The 26,556-nt window shown below is 39.6% G+C and overlaps 2 protein-coding genes across 5 annotated transcripts; both read left to right on the forward strand.

Annotated features, from left to right (window-relative positions):
* The first annotated feature begins 779 nt into the window (after positions 1-779).
* On the forward strand, positions 780-15,740 carry LOC115688586 (uncharacterized). 4 transcript variants are annotated; one of them, XM_030614443.2, is made up of 14 exons: positions 781-1,200; positions 1,947-2,085; positions 2,497-2,716; positions 2,800-2,900; positions 3,863-3,984; positions 4,067-4,158; positions 4,270-4,375; positions 8,102-8,256; positions 10,232-10,353; positions 11,316-11,449; positions 13,609-13,706; positions 13,783-14,051; positions 14,913-15,294; positions 15,374-15,740. In XM_030614443.2, the coding sequence occupies exons 1-14, from the start codon at positions 919-921 to the stop codon at positions 15,423-15,425; spliced, it is 2,274 nt and encodes a 757-aa protein (XP_030470303.1). In that variant the 5' UTR covers positions 781-918; the 3' UTR covers positions 15,426-15,740. The 4 variants fall into 4 exon arrangements, with proteins under 4 accessions (XP_056161407.1, XP_030470303.1, XP_056161408.1 ...); XM_056305434.1 differs by having other exon boundaries at positions 782-1,200; positions 11,319-11,449; XM_056305432.1 differs by having other exon boundaries at positions 780-1,200; positions 14,913-15,740.
* Positions 15,741-19,303: 3,563 nt separating this feature from the next.
* On the forward strand, positions 19,304-25,253 carry LOC115688561 (galactolipase DONGLE, chloroplastic-like). The gene is made up of 2 exons (XM_030614404.1): positions 19,304-20,191; positions 24,927-25,253. The coding sequence occupies exons 1-2, from the start codon at positions 19,304-19,306 to the stop codon at positions 25,251-25,253; spliced, it is 1,215 nt and encodes a 404-aa protein (XP_030470264.1).
* Positions 25,254-26,556: the final 1,303 nt, after the last annotated feature.

The raw sequence follows: 26,556 nt of genomic DNA on the forward strand, positions 1-26,556 counted from the left end.
CCACGCCATGTGGCGTCGCGCCTGCTGCCGCCGCGCCGCCTGCACGGCCTCGCCCAAATCGAGCGAGGCCGAGCCTCGCGGTGGGTCGCGACGGCGAGGTCGGCCTCGCCCAAATCGGGCGAGGCCGAGCCTCGCCGTGGGTCGCGACGGCGAGGTCGGCCTCGCCCAGATCCGGCGAGGCCGAGCCTCGCCGTCGCGACCCACCCGGCGGCCGACCTCGCCGTGGGTCGCGACGGCGAGGCTCGGCCTCACCCGATCCGGGCGAGGCCGACTCGCCATGACCGACGGCGAGCCGCCTCGCCTAGCGGCGAGGGTCCAGCCTCGCTCGCCGGCAAGGGGGACCTCGCCTCGCTGGCGGCCGGCGAGGGCCGTGACGCCCTCGCGGCCCGGGTCGTGGCCTGGTTGTCGGCGACCGGCCATAGCCCAAGAAGAGCAACACAAAAAGAAGAAAAACAAAAAAAAGAAAAAAAACTGATTCTCAAAATTGTGCCGAGAAACAAGAAGCAACTTTTTTTTACTTCTTGTTTCTCTTCCAAAACTGTTTCTGGGCACAAATTTTTGCAAAAATGTGCCAGGGCACAAAAAGTTTACCAAACGCATTTTTGTTCCCAAACTATTTCTGAAAATAAAAGAACAGAAATTTTTACTGTTTGACATGTTACCAAACGGGCCCTTCAATGTATTATACAAATGAAATTTAAAAAAAAAAAAAAGAAAAGACACTGGTGGGGGTCCCATCCATCACCGTTAATCTCTACGCCAAGCCAAGCCAACCCCCGTTAGACGGACAGAATCTTCCTTTTCCATTGCTTGGCTTCTTCATTCGAGATATCACACTCGATCAATCCGTTCTGGAGAAGCGACGTTGCCCCCCCCATTAGAGCAGCTGCAGACGGCGGAGGAGGAGGAGGAGGAGCGATGGGGTGGTGGAGGTGCGGCGTGAAGAGCCTGAGGTACTCGACCATGGTGCTGGGCTCGTCCAACGCGGCGGTGGTGGCCCTGGGCGGGTGTCTCCTCCTCCTCTCTCTCCCCTCCTGCGGCCCTCGCCGGACGCTCCCTTTCGCCGCTGTCGCCTTGGCCGCGGCCGTCCGGATCGTCGCCATGGTCAATACGGGGATCGCCCAGCAAGCCACGGCCACGACCGTCCTCGAGTCTTCCGAGAGCCCGGTCGTCGATGCCGTTATCCGCCATCAGAGACAGGTATTCCTTCGTTCCTTCCTCTCGTTTTTGAGCGAATCGAATTTCAGCTTCATTTTGCTCGGAAACTCGTTTCTCGTTTACCTCGTGGGGGTTGATATTCGTCTTTAGTGGAGAGATGTCTAGGGATGCTTCATTGCGACAGATGACACGTGCTGACTTGGTTTTGGAGGTCTTCCCTGGTCTCCATTTAATTATATAGATTGAATTTCAAGGAATGCTGTTAAATTCTGTTATTGCTTGCTTGAATCTCCTTGCTTCCAGGAGCCTCTGTTGTAGAGCGAGGAAAATGAAAGCTTGATTTTACACGAGTGTGCTGGACCCTGTTATAAAGAAAGGACCACTCTACTCTAATCTTCAGTAGATATGCTAGATAAATTTGATAAATTTTAAGACTTTAGGTCCAGATGTTCTTGCAGATTTCTTCCGACCGTCCTAGTTGCATATATCAGGATCTCCATTACGAAGACAGATTTATCTGAAGACATCCAATATAACCCATTTCATGAGTGTCTAACTTTGTGTCTTTCGCAATTCAAGTTAGAACCCACCACCTGTTTTGCCTTCAAGTTCGGACATGCCAATCTTGATAAAAAATTAAAGTATGCTATATGTTTCTATTTTTCACATTATCCAGCCAGCTTGACAAAGATTTTAAGCAGCCTGCGTACTTGACGAGATCAACTTCACCTGACTGTGGGCACATTCCATACGATTCTAAATCGTTCCTTTCTTTTCTGCATGGACAGACGAGGTATAAAAAATGGATTTGGTGGACCCGATTTGCGACGGTTGTCATGATGGTGCAATTTGTGGGTGCAACTTATCTTGTGCTCAAGATATTTAAGTCTATTTCCCACAATGAAACAACGAGTGACTGCATCTTAGGTGAGGGAATATCTTGCACAAATCTTCGACGATTAAGCCTTCTGTTTTCCCAATTCGATTGTTTGAAGTGTCTTTGAGTGCCGTTGCTCGCTAGTTGACGAAACATTGTTCAGTTGAAGATGTAATGTTTCTTTCCTTTGTTTCACCTCTTTGCATTAGTTTTTATCCATGAATCAACTTGTGCAGTTTAATCGTGTATTACTTTTTGCTATTATGATCATGAGAAAAAAGAGGTAAAATCTAAATGGAATCATTCTGTTTGATTCTTGATTGAAGCATGACTTAGAAAGGGTATCTTGGGCATCGTTTTCTTTGTGTTCATCTGACTATTTTCTACTAAAAGTTATTTAAAGATTTCTGCTTTGCATATGCACGAATCTTCACTCAATCCCTAAGGCTATTAACATGTAGGGATTGTCTCCAAAGGAAGCATGTGGAAGCGGAATATGCTGGCTTTATTCATTGTCATGGTGTGTTTTGTTGCACTACTTCAGTGTTTTACGGGCTCCGATGTTCTAAGGTGGAGATCATTTTATGCAACTGAGGACAATGCATGGAAGGCCCACTATAGGGAGGTATTTGATCATGGCATGCGTGAGGCATTATGCTGTCTTGGACGTGTAAAATACTTGTAGGCTTTTCTCCAACTTTTTTGCCATTCCCCTAATTTACGTCATGATTGGTTTTCTAATTCCACTATGCTTGTCTCTCCAGGAGTGTTATGGATGAAGATGAAGTTTATTCAGTAGCACGAGTACTTGGGGATCTTGTTGCCTATCGTGCATCAGGCACTGGCCACCTGGAACTTTTGGCAGGTTTGCAGATTAGTTTATACAAATTTCTTGGTCAATTGAGCAAAAGAGAGAATGCTGATGTTCAGTAAAAAGTTGAGTTGCATTTGTCACTCCTTTTTTGCATGATGTCAAAACTGTTGGTTTTCTGGAGCTCTGATACTTTACAATTTAAAGTATGTGCTTTGGCACTGATTCTGGAACATATATGGTGTGATGTGCTTCTAGAATACTTACGTTAGGAAATTTGCTCCCCCATCCTTGGCCATTGCCAATAGAGCTGAAAGCTTAAACCGTATGATGCCCCCAGTTTCATCTCATGACGATAGTAGTCCAAGCAACAGAGCAAAGTGCGGAAGTAGCATAAGAGGGAGCTGGCACAATCAGATGGAGAATGAAGATGACCTTAATTTTGTGATTAGTTCTTCTAATATTGTAAAAATAACTCTTTTTTAATGGTTTATCTCCTTTTAGGATTACTTCAAATATGTTAAGGATTTCAAAAGGTCTATATATAGAGAATTTAAGATGACAGGCAATGCTACAGTTGCTTTGGGGCATGCAATTGTGAACTTGCATACTTCTACTTTTTGATGATTATATGTGGGTTCACCCGCTGTCCCGACCTGGCTTTCGTCAATTCTGCTTTCTAAGTAGTTTAAGAGGTCTTTGGGCATTGCACATTGTAGCTCTTATCAGTAACATTTTTGTACATACACTTATGCTTATTCCAATGGTAGGAGACTTTATTGTTTTATTTATGCTGCATTTTCTTTATCTTGTATGGAGAATAAAAGCTGCTTATCATCACCACTCTGCATTTCTGATGGTCATTTCTTTTACGTATATTTTTCTGATTTCATTTCTTTTACAATTTTTCTGATCGTCAGTTCTTTTACATATACTTTTTTTTATTGTCATTGCGTTTCTCTTTTAGTTTACATTTGCATTGTATGAATTATGTCATTTTGCATGACAATTTTCAGGCCTAGCTCTGTTTCAGAGGAACAGTTTTTCATCACAACCTCATGAAGGGCTAATAAATGCACCTAGAGGACAAATCGAGGAGGCAGCCACTCTTCATAAGTTTGCTGAAGCTGCATACACGGTATTTGATATTCTAGTTTATTGAATCATCTCTCGATGAATATTACTATTTCCACTTCAATTCTAATCATCATACTATGCAGGGTCCTTTGCTCGATTTTGGAAGAAATCCCTTCATCTTTCCATGTGCATGGCTCTACAGGCAGGGGATTTTAACTCCCTGGTCCTGCAACAGGTTCTTATTCCATTTGTCTTCTAATGCCTCAGTATATAGTGCCTCTTACCTCCAAGGCTGATGTCGTCTTCTTTCACCTGTTCTTCATCTTTTTAACTTATGTCTTGTCAGGAGGCCAAAACTTCATGGCGATAATTGGTGGCGTGGTCATGCAGCTGCCTTCTTGAAGTATGCTGGTCTGCCTCTTGATGCACTTCGCCAAGGCCGTGTCTGTCAGGTATGTGTAATTTTTCTGAAAAATGTAATATTCCTCTTCATGGATTCTATATATTCTACAAGAAGATCAACATGGTATGGGCACAAGTTTTATCCCGGACAAAACACAATGTTTTGGCTGCTTCCACAATTCTCCAGTTAGAGGTGGCTACATTAAGTATGGACATGAAAGCAAGAACAATGGGAACACCAAACAGTGACGTTAGTTTGACAGGCCTCTGATTTTATTCCACCAAAGATGTTCATGAAAACTTTCTTTCGTTATCTACTGCTTTTTATGGACGTGCATTGTCACGTGTTTTGACGTCCAGAGATTACAAGACGTGGTCAAATTATTCGGGCCAAGGATTACAAGATCGAAACTGGTGTCTTCACCCAGATAGCCAGGAACTATGAAGCAATCTAACCCAAGAGACTTAGCCTTTGCCTTTTGCTTTGATGGAACCTGAAACATGAGAGTAAAGGCCTAATGCCGAGCCAACTCTATCTATCAATTGTTTCCTACACTTTAAAATTCAGCGAACCAAGTAGTGATCTAAATAACTTTGGCAAGATGCTAGTGAAAAGAAAGCAGCAGATATCCCCATTATTGGAAATTGTACATTTGTGATTGCCTAACTACCATTGAGTGCGTAGATATATGTGACCATATTTTGGTGACAAATTCAGTTTATAGTTGACTCTGGGTTAGAGGCGAGTTCAAGTCTGGATTTTCTGTAAAATACCTGTCGACAGCATTTTGCTTCAGTTATGGCAGATTTGGACGGCAACTGATCCTTGCCTGCTGCCACTTATAGTAGGATAATGCTATATCTCACTAACTTCGATCAATTGGGATTTGCAAAATTGAGCCGGGTTGCGAGGGTAAAATAATTGGTTTAAACTGCTTAGCTCCTTTGGACTTGTCAGTTCTGAGGCAACAAGGAAGATGTATTTTAATTTGAAATCTGTACTTGATGGGGTTAATAATTTATGGACAATTAGCACCTGCAGGGTATGCCATAGAGGGAACAGGGTTTTTTATTGTAGCATGCATGGTATTGGAAATTCGCTCAAGTAACATGGTGATCATGTGGATCTACCATTTTTCCCAGGGAATTGCTTATTGAAAGAAGAATGGAACCTTCTCTTGGAAGGTGGAAAGAATTCTTGTAATTCGTAAGTCAAGTAACTGTCATTGAGCAGTATAATCTCATTATTACCCGAGACCAAGTTTAGCTACTATTCATGTTAAAGTGGAATCTTCCAATACAATAATAAGTTTAATTGATAAACATTTAGCAACTGGGAAGTTGAGTTTTTTGAAAGGAATTCCCTAATATGTATTTGTTATGAGTTCAAAAGTTATTTCCTGTCCTTTAAAATGAATTACAACTATGCTGTTTCACTCATGCAAATGTATAGCAACTTTGATGCCTCATTTGCTTATGATAAAAACTCTCAAGTTCGTAACTAAGGGAAGAAGACAACACAGTTTCCTGTGTTATTTTTACGTCTACCGCAGCAGTGATTACTGATTGATCGAGTTATGTCGCCATTTGATAATGACGAAGTACAAGAAGCACAAACTCAAGTCTTATTTGTCAACACTGAGTCTATTATACTTAGTCAGACAGTCACATTCTGAGGACGTGTTCCAATTACGAATTAAAATGCTAGAAAAAGGAACTTGGATAGGTTGCATGATGTTGTCATATAGCTGAATTATTCTCTGCCGCATTAAATTTTCTTGCTTCTAAGCCAAGGTCTGCTTTTCTTTATAAAATTTTGGTTTCCTCTACCAGCTAAAGTACATAGAGAGGCTCATTACCATGCTTATGATGTAATACAAATGGCAATTTCTTGCTTAACTTGACAGTAAGTGATGGGCATGGGCCAGGCTGGGTCTCCAACCACCTTCCTTGCCTTGTGGAGAAAATCATGCCACATCACTGTCCCTTAGGGCAGGTGACCACTCCCCATCCCCATCTCTGCAGGCAGTGCTTTGCAAGCACAAAGTTGAGTTTCTTTACAAATCAAAGGTGGAGAGAGAGAGAGAGAGAGAGCTCAATACCAATTCAAGCAATTTTGAGGAATGCGTATCAATTGCTAATTAAAATGCGCGAGAAAGGAACTTGGATAACAGCAAAGGGAGAGAGAGAGCGATGCAGACTTAATTTCAGGCATTCTTGTAAAAGCGAGGATGAGGGAGCTACTATTATAAAATTTGCCTGAACACATCGTAGGGTGTAGAGAGAGAGAGAGAGAGAGAGAGAGAGAGAGAGTCTGGAGAGGAGTTAAAGAGGTGGCTACGAGTGGAGCTGGGCACAGCTTGCCCATGGATTTTGCTTGTCCCACGAGGCACAGGGCTGGTTTGGGCATTCCCTGTGCCCATGCCTAGACTGTATTTCCCTCGATGATCTCAGTAATGGTGGTGCCAACTCTAGTCAGGATGTTGGTGGCAGAAGTGTTGCTGGGACAGGAAGGGGTGTGATTGGCCAGCCAATGTTTTTGGTGGACGCAACTGTTCTTTTGCTAGTGTGTGGTAGTGACCAAAATTGTGGGCATTGGTTGGTTGACCTCAGTGGGAAGGGGGACCTGACCAACTGTTTAAGTGCTCACTGGTGCCAATGGTTATAATGGCCACTCTTGGACTAACAGAGATGATGGTGGCCAGTGGGCGCACATGGATAAAAGATTAGGGTTTCAGTGACCTACGATATGGGGAAACATAGGTTGGTAAATAGTTGTGCTTGTGTGACAACCTTGGCTGGACCTAATTATGGCAGCATTCGTTCAATTGTTCTTGTTGAAAGCTGTTTAAGTTGGTTGTGGTGGCAATGGTGATCGGTTGATAGTGTAGTGGTGCCAAATGCCAGCAGCTAGACAACAGTGGTGTGGAGATAATGACATGGAGGTGATAGTCGTGGTGGCAGTCACCTACCAAACGTGGCAGCAACAAATGTCATCTGGCGTTGGACTGACATCAGGCTATTTAACAGCTGAGTTGCTTCCGTCCCATTCTCACCCCCAGCAAAGTTTTAAATTTCCATGAGAACATTAACATGTACACCGGCCGCTCCATATATGAGAAGCAGCATATGTTTTTCATATAGTACGATTAACGGAACGGGGTTTGGTTCTGCTAATACTAAACCTGTGGTCAATAAGTGTGGCCCATCTGATGGATTCTCATATTCTGTTCTGGCTGTCTGATTTGATATTCTCTGAAAGACGAACATCTTCAACTTTAGTTTGTAGTGTGTTTATGCTAGACAAGATAAATGTGCTTAATTAATTGGTCATATGAACTCTAGTCCTTTCGATTCATTACCATCTTAAAGCAACTTTGGCTGCTTGCTCAGCGGGCAATACTTAAATGAACAATTTATGAGCACAAAAAAGGATATGCGTTGCCTTGCATTAGTCTCCTTCACATATGGTGTGCTGTGCTCTTGACTTCTGGCCCTTTAAGTACTTGGATTCTCAAAGTTTAACCAAGGAAATCACATCAGCGTGGTATTATAACATACCTAGGTGCCTTTTATTTATTTGGTACGTTAAGTAATTGTAAGCATTTTGATTGCATGCTCTCTTAAAGAAAATATTTCAGTATTTGGAGAAGAACGGTGTTCCTCTTTTTTGCCATGCTTGGTGTCTAACTTAATTCTTTTGCCTAACTGTTGTATATCTTGTTCACTGTGTCCTACCTTCTAGTGATTTATTCTTCTTTTCTTAAATCTTCCAGGAAAAATGTGAGGCTGCATATTTCATAGTTGTTCTCCATCATGCAAGGACGGTTGTAGTTGCTGTTCGTGGAACTGAGACACCTGAAGACCTCATAACAGATGGTTTATGCAGAGAATGCACCCTCTCTGAAGAAGATTTGGATGGATTGATGAGGCAAGCACAATCACCCCCTCTCCCCAATGCATGTGAATAACCTACATTTCTCATGTGACGGGTGTATACCATTGTAAAAAATTGAAAAGATTGGGCGTGATGAAGAACACTGTCCTATATCACTCGTGAAGATTTTAGGGTCACAAGAGGGGGCAAGGTTACCCAAAACGACCATGTTACTACTGAAATGGCTCGCATTGTGATGCAGCAAATTGCTTACTTCAGAATTGCATGAGAGAGCTCTAAGTATAGAGCATCGAGAGACACACAAAACCTCAGTTACTCTAATCAATAACCACTTGCCAGCTAATTCCTAAATTACTAAGGTGCTGTTTATCTGATGAAAATTCTCTAAAATTCTGTTTTCCTTTTCTTGTGAACTAAACACAAGGGAAATGCTTTTGAGATTCAAATTTGAAAACACAGGAACTCTTTTTTGGAATTTAGGCTGGCAGACTGATCGCTTTTTTTAGCATTTATTTGAAAACACTGGGTCTTTAATTTGTCATTGCAATAGTTATTTTACTGGACATCTTCACTTCTGCACAGGTCTACTTCGTCAGTTCACTCGGTCTTCACCTTCGTCTGGCTATTCTGTCTCTCTTTTAAAAGATGAAGCTTAACATAGGCTTCTCTGAAGCCTAAATATTAGTTAGAATTTAAGGTGACTGAAGCACAAAACCATCTGATCATGGTGTCCACACGTGCACATAAAAGAGGAGTTATTAGCCCAAAGAGTATGATGCGATGCCTTTGCTCCCTTCATCATGAAGGTGAAGCTTTGGTTTTAGCTCCCTGGAATATTGAAGAAAGTTTCCTCGTTATATCTTTTTGTTTGTCTTTTGGTTTTTACTATATAAAATTAATTTTAACGCCTCCTTTTTTTATCTATCTGAATCTTTAGTGTTGGAATAATAAGTTGGCACTTCTCAGTTATTTTTGTTGGTGAAAATAATTTGTTTAATGAGTGTATGAAGAGTCTATTAGTGTAAGGAGAATGAACACTAAGTTAATTAGTACATTATATTGATATCGGGATAATTCAAAAATTTACCAAACACTGTTTTAATAATGTTACTTTTTAGAATATAATTCTTTTCCTACATCATACGCATTTAGATAACCCAAAAATAGAAATGAAAACTGTTTTCATTCTCATTTTCTGTGAAGACGAAAATGGAAAATGTTTTCATGAACCAAATATGCCCTAATGTACTTCAAGTGTTTAATAATATCTAATACTATTGGATATATTAAGTAGTATAACAATACGCCAATACTATTAAGTACTATTACTGAATATATTTAGTAGCATTGGATGTATTCCGCGGTCTACCCAAACCTACTAATGCTACTACTACTATTTGGTTTTTAGTAGTAAAGTAATACTAGTATGTATATCCAACTCTTACTAAATACTCGTCAAAACATGAAATAGATTTTGTAATTCAGCAATTAGTTGCGAGTGGGTTTGAATGAAGTAGTTAGGGGTTTGGGAGTCTCTCCACGATCTATACTTAAAGCTCTCTTATGTAATTTTGAAGTAAGCCATTTATTTCATGTGGTAACCTTCTAAGCCTTGTGGAATGCCTCATCTGATGAAAATCCATGCATCTGAACAAAAATTCCGAACCTCATCACATCTCCACATGACCTGGCACTTGGCTATTTGTCGCCATGTCTCTGAGTTGCCATTATCTACTCCACTGAGTTAGATATCACGTCATTTTAGTGGGCAACGTGAGAAGGATACATGTTGACACCTATTTTCCTTCTAGAATTTGGAGAGAATGAGCTTGAATTGGTGATAGTTTGCAAGAATACTCCTGGTTGTCCTTGGCCCTATAATAATATATATACATCTATCAGGGTCTGAAATCTCTGCTTGTATTGGAAAATGTTAATTGCTCTAAACCTATCTTGCTTTCTTTCTCTCATTCTTGTGAAACAATCTGACACGAACTGCAAACTGCAGTGACCCTTGCTCCGACATAAGGCAAAATATCGAAACCTCTTTCCCCCATTATGGGCACTCTGGGATCGTTGTGGCTGCACGAGAACTTTTTCTGCAAATTGAAGGAAATCCTAGAAACAATGGTTAGTTTACTTTCTTTTTCCGCCGATACTTTGTCTACAATTGTCAATATAGTGGTTGTGGGGCATCATAGCCCGTGCTTTTTACATGGAGTAAGTTTGTTTGAGGTGTGGCTGAAGATCTTTTAGGACAGGATGGTTAGCTGTGTTACTGCTATCAAGATCTCTTCATGGGTACAATGTCCAGACATACCTTGAAGAGGGGAGGGGGGGGGGGTGTTTGGAGAGAGAGAGAGAGAGAGTTGTGGCTATCCGATATACAACAACATAAAGCATCCTTTTTGCTTCTTTAGTTGTTCAACGGATGCAAAATTCTCTATATTTGTTTCATAATTGTACTGTATCATCCAAAGTAACTCTATCCATTGTTTTACAATGTTTAACGAGTGAATAGTGTTTACCTCAAATTATTTTCTAAACTGTTGTGTTTCATAAGCTGTGTCCTTACATGGACTCAATGAGGAGTTGCTTAAAAATGAGAACAAATGCTCTGAAAGTAAGCTTAGTCGTTTTCCATTTTTACATGTTAAGATTCTACTCTACTTGCTCATCTGCAATCCCTACTGTGAGAAAGCTGTAAGACTCTTTTGCCTATAATTCTGTGACGGATTTCCAAAGTTTCCAACAAAGGCTTAGGTTGAGTTTGTCAGTCCACTGAGTACAGGAATATATTTTCAATGTCTACTGAGTACTCATCAAGTATAATATTATCGAAGTTGTGTAGACTTCATGGAAAATAAGATGTTGGCCATAGATTAGCCAAGGGGTTTTCCTGCATTTCATTTCTCATAAAGAAGTGTGACGGAATTTCATGCTTGTATGTACTGAATGATAATTGCATCTTTCTATCCAAAAGATAACTTAAAATTTTGGCTGGTTCTTTCACTCCAAGAGCTGCTTTTTCCATTGAAGAATTTTATGAAATGAATTTAATTTGTCCTTTCTTTCATGTGCTATTTGTGAAGCAGGAGACGAGGAGCCCACATTCAGGAGCCATCTGTCCTCATTGATGGGTCCGGGATGTGAGTGTGATGGTTATAATTTGCGGATAGTGGGGCACTCACTTGGAGGTGCCATTGCTGCTATGCTAGGCCTTCGAGTATGACCATTCCACTCATAGTTATTTGTTTGGCTCTCACACTGCTTTACCCATTATGCTTCTAATCATACTGAAGAGACTACATGTGAAAGTAGATAGCTTATATGTACTACGATAGAGAATAGAATTTGGAAAGATTAGCCATGTGTACATACATTATATTTAAATTTGCAAACTAGGAAACACAAGATTATAGAATATTACATAATCTGTATATACCATATTCATGAATTACCTTCAAGCTATGTCTTATTCCTCATACTCCCCCTAGAGTTAGGGCACAGATTTCATGTATGCTAGATTGTTAAATACAGGCTTGACTCAGGGACCATTAAGCACTTTAGTGAACATATCTGCTAATTGACCACTAAAGCTAACTAATGTCATTATAATTTCCCAAGATTGTAACTTTTCTCAAAAAAAGTGGTCACCATCTATGTATTGGTCTTCCCATCAAAAACAGGAATTTGAAGCTACGTACATAGCTGCCTAATTATCACAGAATAGCTTCATCGGTTGAGGTTGTGTCACGCCCAACTCCTTTGAAAAATGTCTCGACCAATTTAATTCGCAAGTGGTTATAGCCATAGCTCTATACTCAGCTTCTCCATTGAAACAAGTTCCCACATTCTGTTTCTTGCTCTTCCAATAGATAAAATTTCCTCCAAATAACACACAATAACCGGCAGTAGATCTCTGATCAGAAAGTGAACCAACCCTGTCAGCATCGATGTGAGCAATCACTTGAGCATGGCCTATATCTTAATATAACAATCTTCTCTCAGCCTCTCTCAATTGCACATTTAACATACAACAATTCAGCTCATTACATTCCAAATAGTTTTAATTGGTGAATCCAGGAATTGACTCACTACACTAACAAGAAAAGATATGTCTGATCTTGTAACTCTGATATAACTCAGCTAACCGAACAGCCTGTGGTATCTTCCTAGATCAGAGAAAGGCTTCCCCCCTCCTGATAATAACCTAACATTTGGAGCCATTGGAGCAGCAACAGGCTTCTGAGATATATAGATATCACATTCAGATTCAGCAATCTCAGCAAATACTTCAGAGGCCCCAAATCTTTGGTTTGGAATTTTGAATCTAGTTGGCTTTAAGCTGAGTGATTCCATCTATATCATGTGATGGCAATATCACTAAAATATACTACTAGAAGCATGTGTCGCATGTCGTAATGTTAGTGGAATAGAGAATGGTTAGAATAACTGGATTTGAGACAAAATCCCAAACAACTGAACTGAGTTGTCTGAACCAAACTCAAGGTGACCGATGGGGCCCATAACCCACAGGTCATGGGATCAGAACCTCGTTTTGATACCATGTGACTATAGAGAGTAGGAATTTGAGAGAAAAACCATGCATGTCGAATTGAGCACACGTTTCATATATTGACATGACAAACAACGAAACACAAGTTTATAGAAGTTACATACCATATTGACAAATGTCCCCTTATGCTATGTCTTATTGCTAAAACGCATGAATTAACTTATGTAAAAGGGCTAAACTAGAATGATAGATATAGATACTTACCTCTAGGTAGAATGCTGCGCTCTAAATGCATGGCCTGCATCACTTTTGCTTTGAATGGTACTAGAAAATGAAAGTTGTCCCAGTTAGTGTATCATTTTAGAGTTATATGATACCTCTTGACAATGCATAGACTATTTGTTGAGTAATGAGGAGCCTGGCTCAGTTTTGTGGAATTTAACACGTGTGGGTGTTTTGATAGTTGATTACATAGACAAGGCATTGATGAAATGAAATAAAAAATCGGGAAAGTACTTTGACTTAAAAAAGCATGCATAGTATTTTTTTCTCTGAAAAAAAAAAAAAGCATGCATGGTATTTGCTGGTTTGGTTGGTGTATTGTCCTTGACTAATGAGTGGGGAGGAGATACTGTTTTATGTGGCATACTGCAAGTATTTAATGTATTTTGGGGGTGTCTCTCTTAGGAGAAGTCGATACTTGTTTTTTTCAAATATTTGTGATGGGTCTTCACTTTCACGTGATTTGTCTCCCCTTTTATTAGGTTTGGAGCCAAAGAAAGTATTCATATCGGTCAGTTAGAATACATATAGTGTAGTGTTTGAACTTAATATGATTTTGCTGATAACTCCTGTTCATACTGCAGCTGTATCGTCGCTATCCAAATCTCCATGTGTATGCATATGGAAGCCTTCCATGTGTTGATTCAGTGGTGGCAGAAGCCTGTTCGGATTTTGTGACAAGGTAATCTCATAATCTGCAAAACATGTTAGGTTGTTTTCCTTTGACTTTCTGTTTTGAAGGTTTGAGCTTTTTACAGCATTGTATACGACAATGAATTTTCTGCACGCCTTTCAGTGGGATCGATCCTCCGACTTCGTGCAGCTGCCATTATGGCACTTTCTCAAGATTCAAAAACTGATACAGCATTGATCTATAGACTCGCCCGTCGATTTCTATATCTCGGCCAGTATCAATCACGGGGAATTAAAAAACTCTCACCTGGCTCGGTATTTAACTCTGATCCAGTCTCAACTGGAGAACATGGTCCAAACGTTTGTGGGGGCCAATATTCTAATAAGGATAAAGGTATAATTCTTTCATCCTTCGCAAACTATGTAGTGTCAACATGACTAGGATATGTCGCTGTTGCTGTATCTCTCCCATCTTATTACCCTTAATTTGGTTTTAAAATTTGTGAATTTATAGTTCTGAGAAAGATCCTTAAGGTAAATGGTTTATTTCTTTGAGAAGGAAGGAGAACTATGTGTTGAGAGGCTCCAAGGGGAGACTGTTCTATAGAGGATTGCTTAGGAATCCACCAAATCCAACACGAGGAGCATGAAGATTTGGTGCTATGGTGTAAAAAAGAAAATGAACTGTGATTGTCTCTTAAAACCGTCTTTACTTCCCCTTTCTCGAAATCCTAAGTTCCCACTGGTAAGAAATTGTTGAATGATAGGAATAAAGCAAAAGCCTTTCTTTTGTTTCTGTGAACTCTAATAGTAGCCGAGCTCAACTATTCATCCTGAACCCTGATGCTTGTAAAATGCCAGATGCATATTCAAGAAATGCTGATTCAATGGAAATAAATGAGCAAAAAAATGAATACTCAAGATTAGCTTATGTTGTTGGCCAAAAAAATATGTAATAAGTGACAGAAAGATAATTGGAGCTGACTGCATTTAATTTGTTAAAGTTTTACTACATTGAAGAGTCACAAGTGTGAACTCCAATCTGAGCCAGATGTGCTTAATTCATGGTATCTCTTTTGTGCATTCCTTGTTGAGCTTGAAGTGGAGCAGTGATTACTTATTTTAGACATAAATCCGAAAACTAAGGTAGTTTCTGTTAACAATAGCGTAATTTACCAGTGCAGGTTGAATTCAGTATGAGTATCGCTTCTTTTTGTTTTAGTTTTTTCAATCATACATGATTATTTTGTTGCAGGAAAGGAGGAACATTTCAGCGATTTGTTCCTCTTGGGGCGGCCAGCTGTGAAAGAAATGGTTGTTGATGTTGACCATGCCAATCTCACCAGCCCTTTTGAAGATGACATTTCGATTGCAAATTCATTTGGTGATCCTGTGACCGAATTTATGGAGACTGTCCCAAATTCTAACCATACTTCAGCTGATGATCCAAAAGAGATGTTTCTACCAGGTCTCATTGTCCATATAGTTCCTGATAAGAGGAGCTTGGTCGCTCCCATTTGGAAAGCATTGACAATCAACGAGATGCCACAGAAATTTAAAGCATATATATCAGACAGAGAGACTTTCAAAGATATTGTGGTCTCCCCTTCAATGTTTCTTGACCATCTTCCTTGGAGGTACTTGCATGCGTTTTTTCCTTTTTATAACGGGATTGTTGTATGTTGCCATCGTGTTGACTGGGTATATGTATACCAGATGCCACAATGCTCTGCAAAACATATTGGCTGCTCAAGACTCTGATATATGAAACGGCATATCTTTTGGGGAACTTCTGTCAGATCAACGAAGACATGGGTTATTATGTCCATAAGCTGCAGTGTTTGCTTTCAAGACTTCTGGACAAAGCTGCGTGACAACTCCTGCTAAGTGCACAAGTTGACCCGGAGGATTTCTGGAAGTAAACTTAACACACTAAAAGAATTATCCGCGTTGGTTCTTGTCATTTGATTTCTTGTATAGGGAACTAACAAAATTGCTTCTCCTCAGTGAATTACTTGAATTAGGAAACTAACTGTCTGGGGTAAGTGCTAGTGAAGTGTCGGTTACCTATTTTTTTCTGGAAGAGCATTCATGTTCTCTGGCCTGCTGCAAAACTCAACTGCCACTGCCACTACCACTGCCAGTTGCTTTCACAGAGGAAAACCATGACCTGATGCGTGATGTATGCTGCTAAAATTTGTTTGCTCTCAACTTCGATTAGTATCAGCGGCATACGAATTATGGATATCATTTAAATGTAAACTTGACAAAATATAAATATGGGTGTCGTCCATTTTCATAATCCAATAATCAAAGACTAGTTGGAGGAAGTTTTCCCAACACGAAAGGGTGGTTACTTGTCCCTTAATCAATAGGTCGTGGGCCTTAGCCGCTAATGCCTAACTCACACTTTGTGGCATGAAGACAATTTATAATCTAATTGACTAATAAAAGTAGATTTTATATTAAAGTGCGATGATAAAGTATGCTTATATTTTTTTATTTAGATATTAAAAATAATAACAAGTGCTATTGAAACAACCTTTTATAGGTAAAGCATTTTAAATATAATGTGCGAAGTTTCATCTTTTTTCAAAGACACCAAAAGTTAAGTATTTCTTGACTATTTAACTTAAGAACTTAATTTTATCAGAGGTAGTGAGTTATTACTTGTGTAAAATGGAATTTATTGTGTTAAGAATGAAACAATTCCTATTCATCATTAAAATTACAAAAAAAAAAAGGGATAAAATGATATTTGATTTTTTTTGGTGGGTTATGAAAAAAAAATATGTTTGATTGGGATGGATATAACAAAAGGAATGTATAATAAAAATAGTTGCAAAACCAAAAGTTAAAAAGAATGGCCACACCTTAACTGTGATCTTGGGGTTTATGCCGTATTTCCAACCCGAAAGAAATTAAAATAAGGGTTCTTTTGATTGATGCCGTATTTACAAATTGTTTTTCTGGATGGAATGATGTTCTGATTTTTGCCTTGCGAAACAGCAGAATTGTCCCTCCCAGATAATGAAATTTGCTCTTTTTCCTCAAAGCTCTTGGCATAAAAGTGGGTCGATCCACTCGTCTCTCCAAAAGAGGGTACCTATAATATTTAGGAAAAAATCCATAAAAAAACTCACTATGACACATTTACTTTGAATTTTTTTGTGACATCAAAAATTCCAAACTATACCCACTGTAAGACATTTACCCTAAAATTTTTGTTATGACATAAAAAAACCCTCAAATTGTATATATGTGACACATTTACTCTCCATCAATGTTCCATTAGATGATTTTTCAGCCAAAATAATATCATTTTTATTTTACTTAAGCCACGTGAATGCTTGTAAACACTGTTTGCTTTATGGCGTCCATGTAGCCAATCAACAGTTCTCACTAACAGAACTTCGACGGAGGATAAATATGTCGCATAGCATACAAGTTTAGAATTTTTTGTATCACAAAAAAAAAATTATAGTAAATATGTCACAATTGGCACAGTTTAAAGTTCTTGATTACTTTTTCCATTTACCTATTAACTCGGCTTGAAACTGTCTTCATATAAGTAGGGTCGGTCCTCTCGTCTCTCAAAAGAGGGTACCTATAATTTTTTATTGCAGTGGCTACTAGATTTTATCTAAAACACTTTCAATCCCTCTTTAAATTGGTCGATCAAGTTTTTTGCTTGGAAATGGACAAGGGATGTGGGCAGAATCTTCACAAGCTTGGTGGCATATGCGGTGGACGGAGGAGGAAATGAAATGTGATTTCTTTAAATAAAAGAGGGACATTCATGCAATAAATCATAAGACAACAATAGTGGCATGTGTGCAAAATCACCACTTTTATTAAAGCGAAATCCCCTCCGGCCTAAGCCTAAGACTCTAGGCTCCCCCCCTCCCCCACAATTGACCATATTTATAATTTCTCTGTTTTGGATAAAACGAGACGGTGAGCCGGAATATTGATGAATTTGGGGTTCGACCAAAAAACAAAATTGGGGTAAAAAAATTTATATGTTCTTAATTGCATGTAAAGAAGAACATTACATGATAAATAAAAAAAGTACAATGATAAAAGATGCTTTTATTTTTTATTTAGATAAAAAAACAAAGACTGTTATTGAAATAAAATTTTATAATAAAGCATATAAATTTAATGTGCGAAATTTCATCTTTTTAAAGACACCAAAAATTAATTACATCGTTACTATTTCACTTAAGATAAGGAATAAATTTTACAAGAGATGGTGAGTTTTTACTTGTGAAAATTAGAATCAATCGTGTTAGGAACCGAACAGTTCTTATTTATCATTAAAATCACAAAAGGGTGAACCAAAATGATGTTTGATTTAGATGTATATAACAAAAGGAATAAGTAATAAAAATGGTTGAGAAATGGAAAAGGTAGGCACGCCAGAAGCCACCCTTGGAACTGAAGCTACCTAGCATGTACGACGATGCACATAAACATGTTGAGACCTAGAGCCATCCAAATTGAATGTGGTATGGAATGTCTAACTGCCCTACATGTTTGGCAAACATGCCAAGATTCCACTCAGGCTACTTGGCTTAGGAAAAAAAAAAAAACCCTAAGTGCGTTCACAATGTTAACGAGGCAGAGAAAGCAACAAAACCCTAATCTGAAAAGACAATTTCTATACATCAAGTGGTGTGAATATAAAAGATTTTAAGCAATGAGGAACTGAAAACTACGTACTGCTTTATTATTTACATATTCTCCACCGCGAACAAGAATTGTTCTTGTCAATTCCCTCAGCCATGTCCAAACCAACATGTGCGTAGAGGCTCTAGATCGCACCACCAAAGAGTATGCCTATGTTGTCCACTGCATGGGAGGCAACAGACATTTCAAAAGTAATCTCTTAGTGTTCTTTTCAGCATCCTGCGTTTGTCTAAACACTCAAGAAGGGCCGCAACAAGTATGCCAAAAGGTTTTTGTCCTTAACCCAACCGACCACATAAAATAACCCCTTCCAACTTTGAATGCTCCGTCGATTCCTCGCCGAACATGTAGAAAGATTTTTCTGGAGTGTGTATGTAATATAGTATCGGACTTGTCCCTGAGAGTTCCAGTTTGTAATGCTGTTTTTTTCTCTTCTTGATTAGTTCTTTTTACTGAGATTTCGCAATAGATTCGAGAAGACATTTATTATACTAACACAATTGCTTGTCTTATGAAAGAACTCAGAGTCCTTACTCTGATTCAATTACCTGGCGCCGATCCCATAAGTTTGCTCCAGGTTTCGATACCTTCTTCAATCATGGGATGACTATGCTAACATTTTGTACCTCAAATAATTATTAATTTAAGTCCTTTTCCAGCTCCACTGAAGGGCCGTAGTCTCAGTACACATTATCTTTTGTTTTTCTTGACAATATTCAAGGCTTCGATTCATTTTTTAAATCAAGAAACTTCTACCAAGAGGCAGTGTTACCTTGACCTCAAGTGCATTTGCTATTAGTCTATCCAAAAATCCTTCATGTATAAAAGGATGCATGCATGACCCTGATATATCCCACGCATCTCTCTCTCTCTCTCTCTCTCTCTCTCTCTCTCTCTCTCTCTCTCTCTCTCTCTCTCTCTCTCTCTCTCGCTCTCTCAAGTCTCAACCCAGGTATGAATCTTGGTGCATTCTCATGGGACATTATGATGGCCAGGTGCCATTCGTTGGGCAATAAATCTCCAACCATGAAACTTTTATGGGCTCCTACGCCATATTCTGTTATAGCTTCGGCTGTTTCATCTAAATCCAATGCAGTTGCAGACCCCTTGATCTTATCCCAACATGCATGCACCTGGAGAGACTTGCAAGGCTCCACCCACTGGGAGAACCTCCTGAATCCCTTACACCCTCTTCTCCGTCATGAGATGCTCCGCTATGCTGAGTTTGTCACCGCCTGTTACAAGGCTTTCGACCTCAACCCCACCTCCAAACGCCACTTGAATTGCAAGTATGGGAAGGCGAACATGCTTGGACTGGTTGGCTTGGAGGATTCCGGTTACCAAGTCACCAAGTACATCTACGCCACGCCAGACATAAACTTCCCCATCCAAAATAGGGTTCCTCGTGGCCGTTGGGTTGGATACGTCGCAATATCATCCGATGATGAAGCGGTCAAGAAGCTTGGAAGGAGGGATTTGCTGATAGCCTTTCGTGGAACCGTGACAAACTATGAGTGGATTGCAAACTTGATGAGCTCGCTTACTCCAGCACGACTCGACCCGCATAATTTGCAGCCGGAAGTGAAGGTAGAGTCCGGGTTCCTCAGTATGTACACATCGAAAGAGAGAAGTGATAAATTCGGATTGGGAAGTTGTCGCAAACAGCTCCTATCCGAGGTATCCCGACTTGTGAACAAGTACAAAGAGGAGGAGATAAGCATAACATTGGCCGGTCACAGCATGGGGAGTGCACTGGCTCTTCTTCTTGCATATGATATTGCCGAGCTTGGAATTGCAGATACATGTGATCATCGAGATATACCACTGACGGTCTTCTCGTTCGTGTTGAGCGTCAGAGGCGCGGCAACAATATTGATTTGATGGAAGAAATTTTTTAAGGTGAAACGATCGCAATTCGCGCCTTTCTATTGCATGTCTCAATTACAAGAGAAATAGACTATATATAAATCATAGTTTGATTCGAAATAGGAAACCTCTTTCTAGGAAACCTATTCTAATTAGGAAACCTACTTGACTTAGGAAACTTTCCTAAAATATAACTAGAAATAATATCTCACAATATCTATCAAAATATGGAAATACGAACAGACTCAAAAAGGAAACAAGTACTAACAAATTTGGTTTAATTTCTAACACTCCCCCCTAAACCAAATTCTCTTCCATCGATCATTCCAAGCAGGCTCTTGAACTTTCGAAAAACATCGATCTTGAGAAGTTTAGTAAAAATATCTGCTACTTGATCTCCGGTCTTCACATGCAATACTTCAACTTCATTCTCTTTAACCTGTTCTCGGATGAAGTGATATCGAACATCGATATGTTTACTTCGTTCATGAAAAACTGGATTTTTCGCCAAAGCAATAGCAGAAACATTATCAACAAAAATCTCCGTTACTTTCTTCTGCTCCATAAAAATATCTTTGAGTAGTCTTCTCAACCATATTGCATGACAAATGTATGAAGATGCAGCTACATATTCAGCTTCACATGTCGACAGAGTAACACTTGATTGCTTCTTTGATGACCACGTGAAAGCAGTGTCGCACAAGAAAAATACAAATCCCGTGATGCTTTTTCGATCGTCGATATCTCCACCATAATCACTATCCGAATAAGCTCTAAGTTTGAAAGATTCAGAGCAATAATAGTGTGAACCATGAGAAATAGTACCTTTGATGTACCGAAGTATTCTCTTTGCAGCTTTAAGATGAGATGATTTCGGCTTCTCCATGTATCGACTAACAATTCCAACACTATACATAATATCCGGTCTCGTGCATGTCAAGTATCTCAAACTTCCAACCAAGCTTCTATAATATGTCGAATCAACATCGGCACCATCATCAAACTTTGAAAGCTTGGTTCCACACTCCATTGGTGTATTGACCGGCATACAGTTCTTCATGTTGAATTTTTCAAGGATATTTTCTGCATATCCTTTTTGAGAAATAAAAATCCCATCGGCACTTTGCTTCACTTCGATACCAAGAAAATAATTCATGAGACCATTATCGGTCATCTCAAATTCTTTCACCATCGATGCCTTAAAAGCATCAATCATCGCCGAATTATTTCCTGTAAAAACAAGATCATCAACATATAAACAGGCGAGTAGAATATCACCTTTTTCTTGCTTCAAATAGAGTGCATGCTCCTATGGACATTGAGAAAATCCATTCGCCTTGAAATATGCATCAATTCTGGAATTCCATGCTCTCGGTGCTTGTTTAAGCCCATGTAGAGCTTTCTTCAACCTTAGCACTTTGCCTTCATAACCTTTCACAACAAACCCCTCGGATTGTTCAACATAAATTTCTTCTTCAAGGATGCCATTCAAGAATGCTGATTTGACATCCATTTGATAAATCCGCCAATTATTTTGAGCAGCAATGGAAATAATCAATCTAATCATTTCCATGCGGATGACAGGGGCAAAAACTTCATCATAGTCGATTCCGGCTTTTTGCTTGTACCCCTTCGCGACTAATCTAGCTTTGTACCTTGTTACTTCACATTTCTCATTCTTCTTGGCCTTGTACACCCATTTAACACCAATTGATTTCTTGTCCTTTGGAAGATTAGCAAGCTCCCATGTTTGATTTTTCTTGATGGCTTCAATTTCTTCGTTCATGGCTTTCCTCCACTTTTCTTCTTTGGCCGCATCATCATAAGCAAGTGGTTCATAATCTGCAAGAAGACATATAAGATGAAGCTCTTCGGTAGCTTCGTAAATTTCAGACAATCTTCTTGATCTTGGCACTAGCGGTTCATCGACACTATTTGAAGAGGAAGGTGTTGATAAACTTGAATAAGATATTGGAGAAGAAGGTGAAGGTTGATCTTTCAACTCCGTTTGATTGGAATCACCACGAACATTTGCTTCTTCTTTTGGATTTTCTTCCCACATTCCATCTTCATCGAACTTGACATCTCTACTTACATACTCTTTCAAAGTGTTAGGGTCAAATAATCGATAGGCTTTGGATGATGAGTTATACCCGATAAAGATGAGCTTTTTGCTCTTGTCTTCAAATTTCGATCTTTTTTGGTCTGGGACATGAGCATAGGCAATGCTCCCGAAAATTCTCAAGTGCGAAACACTTGGTGTTCTCCCGGTCCATGCCTCTTGTGGAGTTACGCCTTCAAGTCCATATGTGGGACATCTATTTTGAAGATAAGCGGCACACGAAACAGCTTCAGCCCAAAGTTCATCTGACAAATTTTTGCTCTTCAACATGCTTCGAACCATATCAAGAATGGTTCTATTTTTCCGTTCAGCCACACCGTTTTGTTGAGGAGAATACGGGGCCGTCAAGAAACGCCGAATACCATGATTTTCACAGAATTTGTTGAATATGGCTGAGGTGAATTCTCCACCACGATCAGTCCTCAAAGCCTTAATAAAATAGCCGCTTTCCTTTTCAGCCAGGTTCTTGAATTGTTTGAAAGTATCAAACACTTCTGTCTTTTCTTTCAAAAAATACACCCAATTTTTTCGAGTAAAATCATCAATAAAAGTAACAAAATATCGATGATTACCATATAAGTGAGGATTGATTGGGCCACACAAATCAGAATGAATCAACTCAAGCGGCATCTTCGCTCGATAAGTCGCCTCCTTTGGAAAGCTAGTTCTGGAATGCTTGCCGATAACACACCCTTCACATAATTGATCAGGATAATCAATATGTGGTAAGCCATAAACCATCTTCTTGCGAGAAAGCAAATTGAGTCCGCCAAAATTGAGATGACCGAACCTCAAATGCCACAACCATGAAGGATCATCTACGCACGTCTTTAGACATCGAGACATCTCACTCTTTATATTAAGAATAAACATCCTGTTCTTCGACATCTTCACATTTGCAATCAATTTATTATTCCGATCTCTCAACATAAGATTAAGATCTCTCATATGAACAGTATAACCTTTCTCCAGAAGTTGTCCCAAACTCAAGATATTGCTTGACATTTTTGGAACATAATAAATATTAGTAATAAACTGACGTGCACCATTCTTTAAGCGAATCAAAATTGTACATTTCCCTTCGACAAGAATTTTAGAGTTATCACCGAATGAGACATTCCCTTTAATTGTCTCATCTAACTCGGCAAACATCTCCTTTCTCCCACACATGTGATTACTTGCGCCAGTATCCAAATACCACGTATCGCTTTGACCTTCTTCACATTCTTTGAATGCCAATAAGAGAACTTGATCAGCGTCATTCACCAAGTTCGCCTTTTCGTCTGCTCTGCTACTTTCTTTGTTCCAGCAGTTAGAAGCATAATGGCCAAGTTTATTGCAATGATAACATCGGATTTTAGATTTATCATACCATTGGCTTGTCGAGTTCTTTCCTCTTCCACGAACACCTCTTTGGTACTGGTATCCTCCATCACTTTGAGCAGGATCTCCTCTGCTTCGTCCACGACCTCTTCCTCGAAAGTGACCTCGGCCACGACCTCGATCACGATCTTGATTTGTCCCGCGATTTTATACGAGATCTCTTCTTTGCTCCTTTTCATCTCGAATGGTCAATTGCGTTTGGAGAACTTCCTCCACCGGTTCAATCTTTTTCTTTCTAAACCTTTCTTCATGGGCTTGTAATGAACCCATAAGTTCATCGATCGTCATGGCATCCAAGTCTTTGGATTCTTCGATTGGAATCGCAATATAATCATACTTCTTGTCTAAGGACCGAAGTATTTTCTCAACAACACGAACATCGGAAACGTCTTCTCCGTTTCTTTTCATCTGATTAACAATTGCCAAAATTCTCGTGAAATAATCAGCAATCGATTCAGATTCTTTCCTACGAATTACCTCGAATTCACCTCTCAAGGTTTGAAGGCGAATCTTCTGAACTTTCTGAATTCCTTGATGTGTGTTTTGAAGAATCTCCCATGCCTCTTTAGCGGTAGTGGCGTTCGAAACTTTTTCGAACATGGAATCATCTAACGCTTGATAGATGATCGACAGGGCATATTGATCTTTCGTTCGAGCCTTCTCCAAGGCATTCCTCTGATTCTGGTTCAACGTGGCTTCATCCTCTGGCTCATCATAGCCAGTGTTAACAAATTCCCACACACCGTAGGCGCCGAGTAGAGCTTTCATTCTAACAGCCCAGTTACCATAATTTTCTTTGGTAAGCCGAGGGTATTGAAGAGGAAGCTGATTGTTCGTTGATGGCCTCAACGAACAATTTGTTGATCACGAACCGTAAGCTCTGATACCAATTTGTTGACCGTCAGAGGCGCGGCAACAATATTGATTTGATGGAAGAAATTTTTGAAGGTGAAACGATCGCAATTCGCGCCTTTCTATTGCATGTCTCAATTACAAGAGAAATAGACTATATATAGACCATAGTTTGATTCGAAATAGGAAACCTCTTTCTAGGAAACCTATTCTAATTAGGAAACCTACTTGACTTAGGAAACTTTCCTAAAATATAACTAGAAACAATATCTCACAATATCTATCAAAATATGGAAATACGAACAGACTCAAAAAGGAAACAAGTACTAACAAATTTGGTTTAATTTCTAACAGTTCGGAGGCCCTAGAGTTGGCAACTCGGGCTTCAAGAAACGTTGTGAAGAGTTGGGGGTCAAAGTGCTGAGGATAGTGAATGGCAATGACCCGGTGACAAAACTACCTCGCATCTTGTTGAATGAGAATTTCGGGCTTTTGGGCAAGTTATTCGCTGAATCTCCGTGGAGCTGCTCGTTTTATTCTCATGTGGGTGTTGAGTTAGCTCTTGAACAGAGCCCGCGCTCGTTCTTGGACTTGCAAAGCCCTTCCTGGGTTCATGACATGGAGACCTACATCAGCTTGCTCCAGTATCCTCACGCAACACAACATAAGAGGATTAATTGATTCAGAAACTGTGCAAGTAACTTGACGAAGAGGCTACGATCGGGACGGAGTCTCAAACAACGTGACTCTTGATTCCTAGACGTTGAACTGTGCTGTCATAGGGAAACCCAAAGTTAAAAATTTAGTACTCAAACGCGGTGTATTCAAGTCACTCACAGGTCTATTCGTATTATAGGTGCAAGGAACTAACAAGACTATTTGGTAGCATGCCATAAGGTTCTGCTGTTGCAGTAGTGTTTTCTTAGAGCTGTTCTATTTATTCCAACGTACTTCTTCTTCTTTTTTTGACATTCCAACCTACTCGTAGGCTGGATTTTTGGTGCATTCCACATAGTGTGGTGCAGAAATTTTGCTTTCTTTTTGTTTTTTTTTCTTTTCGCTTCTTTTTTTTTTTTTTAGGAATCTGCCAAGTGTATTCCTGGACTTTAGAGCTCCTCAACGAGGAGTAGGCCCGCCTGAGTAAACCCATCCTTTTCGCTTCTTTAGAGTACCTTCTCTGTAGATCATCCTTAGTTAATTAGTGTCAGTCGTATGAAAGATTTTGCATCATCTTGCATCCTTTTCTTGTGAAGGCCTGAGCTTTCATCAAGTGAAATTCTTCATATTTTGTGAGCTCATGCCCGGTCCTTTTCTTCGGTTTTGAATCGGGCCGGGCCAGCTGTTTGGGCCGAGCGACATCCGACCCCACAATTTCGGGCCGGGACCATTTTTGAATGAAAGCCCGTCTCTCGGCCCAAATTTTGTAAGACTGTCCTTTTTTTGGGCTATCCCAAAAAGGTGAATGGACCCGATCGTCAGGCCCACTCCCGGTCCAATGGACAGAAAACTGGTTTGCTTTCCGTACCGCATCTCAATGGTCCTAATAATCCTACTGATAAGTGATAAGGATTTTATTTTTTTTTTGGTTGAATAAGTGATAAGGATTCACTTCATTAATTCCTTACAGAATGTCACCAGATTGACTCTTTAGACACCAAATGACGTAACGTTCAAAATTCAGTTTTAGAATACATTTGTTTCATGAAAAACTCGATATTCAAAAAACAATCACTTGCGTCACTTACAAAAATGAATGAATGAGAATTATTTCCATCATCTATGAAAATAGTTGGGCATGAATTGTTGTTGTTGTCAAAAATGAAAACATTTTTTATTGACTAATTTTTCTAAGTGATATAATTAATCATTTTTCGGAAAATATTTTTCAAATCCTGAGTTTTTCGGGAAACAAACGCACCCGTAGAGTATGTGTATATATATATATTCATGGATGAAGTCTACTAGAGCTTCAATTGACTTAAAT

The sequence above is a fragment of the Syzygium oleosum genome, unplaced genomic scaffold (assembly GCF_021117445.2).
Source record: "Syzygium oleosum isolate NSW1041296 unplaced genomic scaffold, Sole_v2.1 Sole_v2.37, whole genome shotgun sequence".
Taxonomy (NCBI): Eukaryota; Viridiplantae; Streptophyta; class Magnoliopsida; order Myrtales; family Myrtaceae; genus Syzygium; species Syzygium oleosum.